General features: G+C 48.8%; 1 protein-coding gene across 4 annotated transcripts in view; it reads left to right on the top strand.

Moving 5' to 3' along the window:
• Positions 1 to 5109: 5109 nt before the first annotated feature.
• The window catches only part of CCDC9B (coiled-coil domain containing 9B), a 49618-nt gene continuing 44577 nt past the window's right edge, over positions 5110 to 10150 (top strand). For 3 of the 4 annotated variants that reach the window (XM_085307350.1, XM_085307349.1, XM_085307347.1), the window contains exons 1-2: positions 5110 to 5319; positions 8992 to 9105. In XM_085307350.1, coding sequence (XP_085163476.1) covers positions 5308 to 5319; positions 8992 to 9105 — 126 coding nt within the window. In that variant the 5' untranslated portion in view covers positions 5110 to 5307. The remainder of the gene's footprint in view (positions 5320 to 8991; positions 9106 to 10150) is intronic. The other variant, XM_085307348.1, reaches the window with a different exon arrangement.

The following is a 10150-nucleotide window of genomic DNA, read 5'->3' as shown; positions in this document are numbered from 1 at the left end:
CTATGAACTTAGCTGCGGCTAACTTTGTCTGATGGCCCTGAGGTCCCTTTTTGACAGAAACAGTGAGAGAGGTGGGTGGAGGGGATCCTGGGTGGAGGCACTGTAACTCACCACTGTTGCTGTGGTTGTCCTCCCTGCTCCTGCACAGTCTCCAGCCATAACACTGAATAGGGGATACAGAAGGCCCTCATCCCAGAAGGAAACTGGTTCATCTTCAGAAGACCCCAGAAGACTCTCTCAAGTACTTGTCTTTTTAAAATTTGAATTGTATGTATGGAAACTGTAGATAGAAGGGGCTGGGTGAGTCGGAATGAAAGAGCATCTGTCCCAAATGTGAGGAATCAGAGTTTTCACAAAGAAAGTAAAGGCTGAGCCTTGGGCAAGGGCCTCCCTCAGCTTGCATAAGGGATGTATCAAGGCTAATGTGGCTCGAATTCTGCCTATAGCCAGGAAGAGGACCAGTGTCTCCAGCAGGGATTTTAATTTGCCATCACCAATCATGATTTCCATCCTACTGGAGGATGGGTTATCTGCATTTTCACGAGTTTTCTGCCACTTGAGTTCAGTACTCAGCCAGCCAGATGTAGTGCAGCAAGTGTCTGCCAGTGTTTTATGTCCCTCCACCCTCCACCCAAGGATTAATTATTGTTGATTATTTAATTGCCAACTTGGATCCCCTTTTAATTTCCTCCTTTCTCAGATGTCTCTGTGTCTCTTCCAGGCTGGCCCTTGTGCTTTCCCTGGGCTTGTTGTCCAAACCAACTCCTGCATCTTAACTGCACAAGAAAAGCCCATTTCCCCAAGCCAATCCCCAGTCAAATCCATGCAGCATCAATGTGATGTGACACCACTGGAGTCCATGAAAAGTCTTCACTACAGCTTAGATCCTGGAACTGAGGTTGATTTCTGAAATCTGCTTCAGAGTGCTGTTGGCAGAGGGAAGTGCTGGTTTGCTGCATTTTCATTCAGCTCAGTTAAGAGCTGAGCTAACAGCTGCTTTCTTGCTGCATCAGACTGAAAGTGGGTCATAGTGTCACGGTATAGACTCAAAACAGCCTGTGTCAAATGAGTTGGGCTCTTTGTAGTTCATTCCTAGTTCACAATGGACAAATGAGTATGTCAAGAAACAACTTCATTGCTGGTGCTGGTTCTTGACCCACTCATTTGCCCCTTGAGAACTATGAGTTACAGGCCATTGGGCTGGATCCATCTTCTCCTCGATCAGGGATGAATCCACGTGCTGGAATGGGGAATCTCCCTTGGCCCCTGTTAATAACAGCTTTCACTCAGGGCAAACCAGTTGCTGTGTGCGTTGTTTGTGCTTTTCTCAAGAATTGCATTTCCATAGAAGATGAAAAGAACCTGCCTGACTGGCTCTCCTGGTCACTTTCCACAGCCTGGCACTCTTCCCATATTGTATCTTGTGTCCTGTATCTGAAGGCTAGGGTAGCAAATTGGCTTAGTGAACCTGTATTTATCCCTGCTGTGCATGTTTGGAAATGGGAAGAACAGGAACCTTCTTATCAGTCACCCAGTTTATAACTACTTTGGAGGCCCTGCACCAGAATTACAGGTTTCTCCAAGAGTGGAAAATATCAGGTGAAGTGATGGGATCATGAACAGCATTAAACATGGGCAAGTACAAATCTCATCCACAGGACTTGAGACAAGAACCCAGAGGCTGGGATGATGCACAGTGAGGGGGGAAAGGGGGAAGACTTGTCCTCTGAAGGTAACAATGGTGCTGCACATCCTGAGGGATTTTTGCACTGGTGCTAGGATTTGTATCACGATGGGAAGCAACCCCTTAGTATGGACAGGCAGAGCTGTAACAGCTATGGTCTTCACTGATTTTAAGCAGGACTGAACTACCATGATAACCTTTAACTAGCTTTGACAGTTTTCATTTTAATTGTATATTGATAAGTTTTAGAATAAATGTCTCAGTAGTCCTTTGAACCCTAAGAGTTTCTCCAACTAAAGCCCATTTAAGACTTCTGGCTCATCCTTTCTCCYGGTTTACGAAATACCCTGACCTTTCCTCTGGCTGGCTTGAGGCAACGCCTCAAATGCCCTTTAATTCTATAGTTCCAGCTGGCCGAAGGACTGGAGGGAGGGGCAAGCAAGGGAGACAAAGGAAGAAGTTTCTTATTACAGGGAAGTTTACTCTGAGTTGAAACAGAAGGTGCTTCTAGACCTCTTCTTCGATATGCTGCATGTTTCCATTCCTCCCATCATCCAACTGGGAGAGGGAGAGGGCTGGGAGAGGGCTTGCTTGCTCTGCCCAGGAGCCTTGGGCAACATGACCTGTGATGATTGTTGCATATGGCAGGAGCACCTCTTAATCTGGGCCATACAGTTTATCTGTAGTCCCAATAGATGATATAAAAGCAGCTTCCCAATTCAGCCAGAATTTAAGGTCCTAAAAGTGGGTGTTTGTTTTGGTAGATAGCTCCCAGATTCTCTTAGCAGTTACTTAGTGCCATCTGTTGACTAAATAGTGGTCATGCAAAAAATGGAAGGGAGCCAGKCCTGAAGATGGATGAAGTGCACTCCGGAACAGTGGCAGCATGGCACTGAGTGGCTTTGGAGGGGCTTTCACAGAGTGTGAAAGAAGTTGGAAGGACAGCTTCAAGCCAAGGCAATTTCTACTTGAGGAAAGACTGATAAAAGGATGCAAGAATGCTTTTCAGGGCAGTCAGGTTCAGGTTTGTGGAGGGATCATGTTCCTCCCATAAGTCCTGTAAAGTAGAGAGACAGAGGGAAGTCAAATAGACTTGCTGTCAAGTGTGGAGCGATACTGGTATTTCTTGTAAGCTGCTGAATGATGTGCCATGGAGCAAAATGCTTGGAGGCTCCTGTCAGGGATGGTTGTTTATGCTGTCAGGGAGAGGCTTTGCAGCACCCAGATAGAGAATAAAGAGTTCAGAATCAGGCCAGCCTGCTTATTAAAGGTCTTTGGTTGATTTTGGAAAAAAACTAGTAGCACGGGGGTGGTAGACAAATTCCTGGGTATTAAGTTAATTTCTCCAAAAGTTCTTGGGATATAATAGGGCATGTACTTGCTAGATGCCAGGAAATAGCTGCCAACAACTGCCTTGTAGAGCAATTTTTATGTATTTGAGCCATGAAGGTGTGAACAGGTTTCAGACTGTCCTGAGGTCCTGCAGGATAAAACATATCCATGAAATGTCAGGTGTCCAGCATGTCCTTCTCACTGGAGCATGAGACTGGGAACCATCTCTGGCTCCTCTCCTTGCCAGATGGCAGGCCTCTGGGCCTCACTGGTCCCCAGAGCTTGAACCACAGACCTGGAGGATCACCCTTAACTTGAGGTAGGCACTGATCCAGTGGGAAGGCAGCAGTAATCTCAAGAATGACGCTGCCCTTCAGAGTAAAGAATCTCTGACAGTTCAGGACAAGCCCTAAGTTGAGGACAGTCCTGGTGGTATTGCAGCCTTTTCTGGTCAGGATATATGCATATACAAATGAATGTATATGTGAATGATCCCGTAAATCTCATTATATTTATAAGGTTCTGCTTTCTATATTCCATTAGAGTCTCAAGAGCACAAACAGGTCTCAAAACAAGCCTATTCTGTCCTACCGCTGAAGCTGCAGAAGCTGTTCCTTTGACGAGGCCCTTTTGCCCCTGGGTTTGTGTGTCCACAATGTTAAGCAGGCATTCATCTCCTCATCCATCTTGGATGATCATACAAAAGCAGATGCATGTCATTTATGCCACTCTGACACGGCAAAGGACAGCTGAGAAATCTCAGCTGAGAAATCTCAGACAGTGGAGTAGCTGACGCTGCTCTGGAGGAAACTGCACTCCACTCTCACAAGGGACTGTGCCTCCTGGAAACCCATGGCAGCACCATCTTCCCTGTGATTCAGGTGGGTTTCCAGGACAAGGAAAGGTTCCACATCCCCTGCATGGGCTTGTCTATCACAAATCTCTTGCGGAGCACTTGGGCAAAACTTCTTGTGTTGTTCTTCCAAGTTTCCATCCACAGCAGAGTCTTCATTTTCTTCATAAAGCCTGAATCCAGAGACACTAACTGGGGAATAGTTTCTATTGCCTTTTATCATACATTGGGTAGCTACTGATTAATATGGGTCAGTCTTTCCCACTAAGCACTTTTACCAGGTTGTGCTTCCAGCTCTTTTCATGCCTTAGCTTTGATCCCCAATAGTTATAATTACGCACAGAGGAGTAGTTGGATTCAAAGTCCCTCAAAGTCTTTTAGAGGCTTCCTTCAAACTGTGGTGGATTTGGGATTGAACTACTGGTAAGAGCAAGCCAATGACTCATATTACCTTTTTAGCTTTTGGGACCTACTGTCCTACTCTGACATGTTAGACGGGATAGGTATTAGCAGCTGGCCTTCTCCTTTTTAGGGTTACATTTGAACAGAGTTGGGGGGGCCACATTACGTTAAGGTTGGAAGTATGTCGTGGTCCTTGTGCAACAAAATCCTCCTCACAGGTGCTCCCATCTCCTATTTATTTGCTTCAGATCACTTGGAGGATGAGGTGATCTTTCCTGGCCTTTCCCTGCCTTGAACTTCCAGATGGTGCACTGGGGTCCTGGCTGTGGAGACCCAAAAGCAAATGTTCATGTCCAGGGATGAGGCAATGAGAAAAAGGCCCTCTTGGCTCCTGGGCCCTCCATGGGTCACTCTGTTCTTGCTCTTGCTCTTAAATTTGACCAAAGAATTTGGTGTCAGGCATGTTCCTGCCAAATGCCGCCAACTTTCTGAAAGCCTGCCTGCATGAAGACACATTAAGTGCAGGGACAGCATTCCTGGAGAGCCCCCAAAACCAACGCAGCACAAGGCAAGGCTGGTAGCAAATTTCTGACAACGGCCCCAGAGAAGACTGTTGGGATCCCCAAAGATATTTTCCTGCCACCCCACCAGGCGTACATAACAGACAGCACGAGCCTGCAGATGGCTGCGGCGTCAAGCCAAGCCTCTTGCAGCTCCCATTTTGCATTGTTTGACACGGCWTTTCCCACTTCGCCTGGGGAGCTCATGGCATCAGGAAGCTGAAGGGWGTCCTGGGGCGGGGGAGAAGGAAAGGGGGAGTGTTTCTTTTAAAAAGAGAGTGAGATTGGAGAGGAGGACCCAGGCACTGGAAAGCCCTGTCCGTGCTCAGTATATTAGGCAGCTGGCGCTCTTGGCTGGGAGCCCGGGTGAGGCTTTTGTAATCAAAACATGATCTCGTGTGCTGCGCGGCCGGCGCCGCAAAAGGCCGTCTGATGGCTCGCCGCAGCTAACGCTGTGCTGGCATCCGCTGTCCGACATGCACCGAGCCGTGAGTGCCGCCTGCGCTGGGCCGGGGGCAGGAGGGGGGAGGGCGTGGGGCACTTGGTGTGTGTGTGGGGGGTCCTGGCCCAAAAGGCCCTCACTTGCTCCGCGGTGGCCTTCTGCTGGCTGGGGGGGAGCCAGTGGCAGCAGAGGGGCCTTCAGGGTGTGCTGTGCCCATCGCAGGGGCCGGCTCAGGGTAACCTGCTTCCCGGGGGGGTGGGAGACTGAGGCGAGGAGGGGGATGATAAACAGGGAATGCTGTATATTATCTACCTGGCAAGGGTTTCGGCTGCTGCTGTCAAGTCAGAGGCTATTTTGGGTATTTCTGATGCGTTTCTTGTGCTGAGAAGCACTGCCAAAGGGCTCCTCTCCTCTTCCTCTCCCCCCTCCCTCCACCTTCCCTTCTCCTCACCGCTCTCTGAGGTCTCACTCAAGAAGTGACTGGTCGTGGAAGGATGAAGAAAACCCCTGCCCACAGAGACTCCCAAGAGAGGTGTCCCCTGGGCCCCCGGCTGGGCTGCACAGCCCATGCCAGCTCAGAGCTGGGGGGAGGGGGAGCGTGGCAGGCCAAGACCCGACCGTCTAACCACGCCACAAAAGTGGCTTGCTCCCCATTTCTGCTCCCGTGGCCTCTGGCTTGCCCCAGAGAGAGACTTCTTGCCCCGCAGTCCCGTGGCGCTGTCTCGCTGCCCAGCAGCTGCGGGGGGCTCCCCTGCCGCTCGCTGATTCATAGCCAGCATACATCCGTGCTGCCAGAGCCATTTATAACTGCCTGCCCCTGTCGCTGGGACATACGGGTGCCTTGGTTGCCCGGAAGAGCTTTATTCCAGGGAGGGCACAACAGAGCTGCTTTGCATCCCAAGCATTGGCTCGGCSCTGGCACAGGCGGCAGAGGAGGGTGCCCAGTCCCCTCATCCCTGCTAGCTCTCTGGCATGTGGGGAAGCAGAGCATGCCACAGCAAATGCACATTAATGGCTTCATTAATAAAGGGGAGGAGGAGCACTGAGTACCAGCAAAACTTTCCTTCAGTGAGTTTTTTCCAACTGGGAATGGTAAGACCCTCCCCCTGCCCCTTGCCATTAGTGCTGCTGCAACTGTAGACAAAAAGCTGACAAATGTGCAGGTCTCTTATGGAGAGGGAGAATGGCCTGGCAGGTCTTTTCCATCTTTCCTGTTTTAAAAGAGCACAAGTGCAGCTGATGCAGTAATTTTTAAGTTCTTCCTGGGCAAGCAGCTCTGTTGGTCCCTGTTTAAAGGAACGTGAAGATGAAAGGGGTGTGTTTGAGGGCACAAACCACTTTGATCCCACCCTCAAGCAGCCCACACCCTGGTGCTCAGCAAACACCAAACCTACCAATTTAGCACTCACAGAACAGCTTCTGTTCAGGTAAATGCTTAATTAAGCTTTAATTGGCCTTGCAAACTGGCCTTGAAAGTGTATCCACCTGCAGAGATGAGCAAGGCATCTGCTGTGTACGTGGCAGGTTTCATTCTCCTGCAAACCTGAACAAAATCCCATTGTCCAGCAGAATTTGGGGAAGTGCTTTGAATGTCTGTATCCTTCCACCTRAACATGAATGTATTCCTGTAGCCCTGGAGTGGAGTCCTCAGCAAGGGCTGTTACATTGATTAAAATATCCATGTTGACTGGTGGTCAGTTGTGACATGAATGAAGATGTGCTTATGCAGCAGGTGAGGTTTGTTTTAGCAAATCGGTTCTGCTGCCTTTCACATTTCTGCTTACTGATCGCATCTGTATCTTGCCCACCTCTTTCTGCTCAATGACATCACCTTTTCTGCCTTTATCCCTTTCTCCAAAGAAGATGATGTAGGTAGACTTCTCTCTCTGTCTGCAGCCCCATTTTCTGCACTGAATGTCCACAGGGGCCAGAGATCTGCCCAGTCAGATCTGAGATGTAGTTAGTGCTGTTTATAATGTGAGGTCATTGCAAGGAATATCTTGCATTGCAGGGTGGTGTGGTGATTCAGCAGCTGGATCTTGTCCCTTGAAGTGCATTTCTGCGCACTTCCCGCCCCAGGAAAATGTTTTATAGCTCCACTGCATGAGACACRAGACATCAAGGGTCAGGTTCACAGTACCTGAGTTCTGCCTCATTTGACGTACAGGCACGCTGTAGACCCCTGTGTCTTCAGGAGCCACTGTAAGTCATTGGATAAAATGAACAAACATAGCTGGGAACATGGAATAGGCTCAAATTCTTCCCCTTCCCTGAGCTGCAGCATTGGGCTCCTGCATGGTTTTACTCCCTTTGCCTTCAAGCCTTGGGTTTGTGTCAGCACGTTTGCTCAGCTTGAGGAGGACTGTATTTGCCAGCACTTAAAAAAACACAAAAGCATCCTTCTGCAAAACTCCACTTGAATGTGACATGGTATACAGTGAGGTGGGGGAGATGCTTTAGGGGGTCATGGGACCTTGCTCCAAGCTGAGGTGCTCAGAGCAAGATYTGATGGTGCCTAGGAGGCTACAGCAGTTGCAGGACAAGCGTGGGCCCAGGAGGGCTCCAGGGGTCACCACCTGGGTAGGCCTCTGTGCTCTGCAGGAACAGTACAAGTCCTCAGGAGGGTTTCACCTGGGATGCCTCCAGGTCAGTGGTAGTGTGGTGACCTCTTTTCCAGCCTTTTTAGGACTGCTAGCACACCTCTCTGCTGTGCATTGGCTGTTGATACTTCACAGGCACTCAACCATGAGAGCTGCCCATAGGAGCAACATCTAGTGCTAGTGAGATGTGTGATAGTTTTGTTACATTTGCTGCTCAGTTGCTCCAAACTTTCTCTACACTGCGGGCAACAAACATCCTGCATAGTAACCTAGTGCAAGGGCGATGCTTGTACGGCAGATTTTCTGCACAGGACCAAACAGCAAAGCAGGCAGGCTGAGGACAGCCTGTGGGGCAGTCAGAGTTGCAGTGGCAGCAAAACAGATATCCAGACATGCAGTGCATGCCTGTGGATCTCATGTTCTCTTTCCTCTCCTCCTCAGCCTCACTTTGTCTTGTCAAGATCTTGATGCARGCAGAGAGGGGGGAATATGAGATCTCTGCAGCATGCAGATGCCATGCTGATAAGGATCACAAAAACATCATTAAAAATAAACCTGTAGCACCTAGGAGATCTCAGCCTGGCTACCTTGCTCTTCATGCAAACAGCAAGCAGAGTCTAGACAATACGAGTCAACGTGCTACAGTGAGTTGATACCCATCAGCATTAATTTTCTCTAGACATAGCTGTCACTAGAATTTTTAAAAATCAGATTCTTTATCCTTCTTTTATCCTTTCCAAGGTGTTCTCTGAATGTAAATGGAGGTCACTGGATGTGCCTGAGAATATCTGAATGGTAGAGAGGGGCATCACCTAATTCTTGCAGCTAAAAAGTGTGTTAATCCTAGAGCCTACTGATGGCTAGCAAAGTTGACCACCATTTTTTCACTCAAATTACCTTATTGCTGAACAAAAACTGTAAAAACAGGTCAGTTCTGACAGGAAGAATTCAACTTACAGAAGTCAGCATACTTTTTATCGAGGTCCARGGGGAGAAATTGTAGGGAAAGACTCCTTCACTTTTCCCCTCTACCTAGCTAGTCTGAGCAGAAGGAGAGGGCTGGTGTCATGTTGGTCATAGACCATGACTGAGAAGATTTTTCCTCCTTCCATTCCCAGGATGCTGCTGTGGATGATGCTGTGCTAAGGAAGAAAGAGCAGAAAGATGTTGAACTTGATAAGAAAATCCTGGCTTTGCGGAAAAAGAATGAAGCGCTCATACGAAGGTATCAGGTAAGCCTGCCTGGTTTTCATCCTCCTTGGCCCTGTTTTGTGAAGAAGTTAGTCAGAGGTGTAGGAGTGCCTTCACTAGATAGCATTATCATGTGGGAAAATGTTTGGAGTAGGTGGGCAGAGCTGTGTCCTTGGCTACAGATGCTGAGTCACGCTGGAATGGGGCTTACCTTCCTGCTGCAGCATTTCTTCTTGCTTGACCATCTTCCCCTGTATGTATTACACTTTTTCTTCACCCTCCAGTAGCACTTCCCCACCTCTTCATGTCCTATTCCCATCTCCCCTGGTTTCTCCACCATCTGTGCTTTCCAGTACCTCATGCTTATTCTAACAGATGTGTAAGAGGTTACATTCCCAAGACATTTGCCAGCTTGATCTTGCCTGTGAGGGATGCCCACTCTTCCCAAGGCAGCAGTGTGGGCTGAGGCTCTTCCCTGACTCATCCCAGTGCTTCTGTGGAGCACAGAGGGATCCAAAAGGGATCCCAGGGAAAAAGGATGACAAAGGCAAATCAAGGCTTTAGCAGCTTGTTGCTTACTTCAACCTTGCCCTCTGAGCTAGAAAGAAGCACTCCAGCTACACCGCTGCTTTTCTGTGGACCTGGATTAATCTGCTTTGGCCAAGCAAGTCCACCTAAAGGCCTACAAGCTGGCCTGGCTTGTATGGGTTAGTTTGGGAAACATTATGGTAACCTGGAGCTCTCTAGGGGTTCCTCTGCCCTTCTTCATGAGTGTCTGCACAAGGCAGCACAGAGCGCTCCTTAGGACAACTGGAAGGTAATCCTGGCAGAAGGTCCCCCTTAACTTGTCTGTGATATTCTCCTACCCATGGCCACAGCCATTTGGCTTTGAGGGCTGTCTGATGTTTGCCCACTGGGCAGACAATCTGGAGCTTAGCAAAGAGCTATGCTGAAAACCCAGAGCACACTTTGTGTTTTGGATCCAGAGCTGAAAGACTGAGAGGCCCTCTGTGCTGTGTCTTGCTCAGAAGACATTTCCTATGATACCTAAATGGCCTTACTTTTTCTGGTGGTTGCGCAAAAAAA

The sequence above is a fragment of the Rhea americana genome, unplaced genomic scaffold (assembly GCF_003343005.1).
Source record: "Rhea americana isolate MKP2758 unplaced genomic scaffold, rheAme1 scaffold_257, whole genome shotgun sequence".
Classification (NCBI taxonomy): Eukaryota; Metazoa; Chordata; class Aves; order Rheiformes; family Rheidae; genus Rhea; species Rhea americana.
Note: the sequence above shows the minus strand (reverse complement) of the source record. Positions and strands in the feature narration are given on the sequence as shown.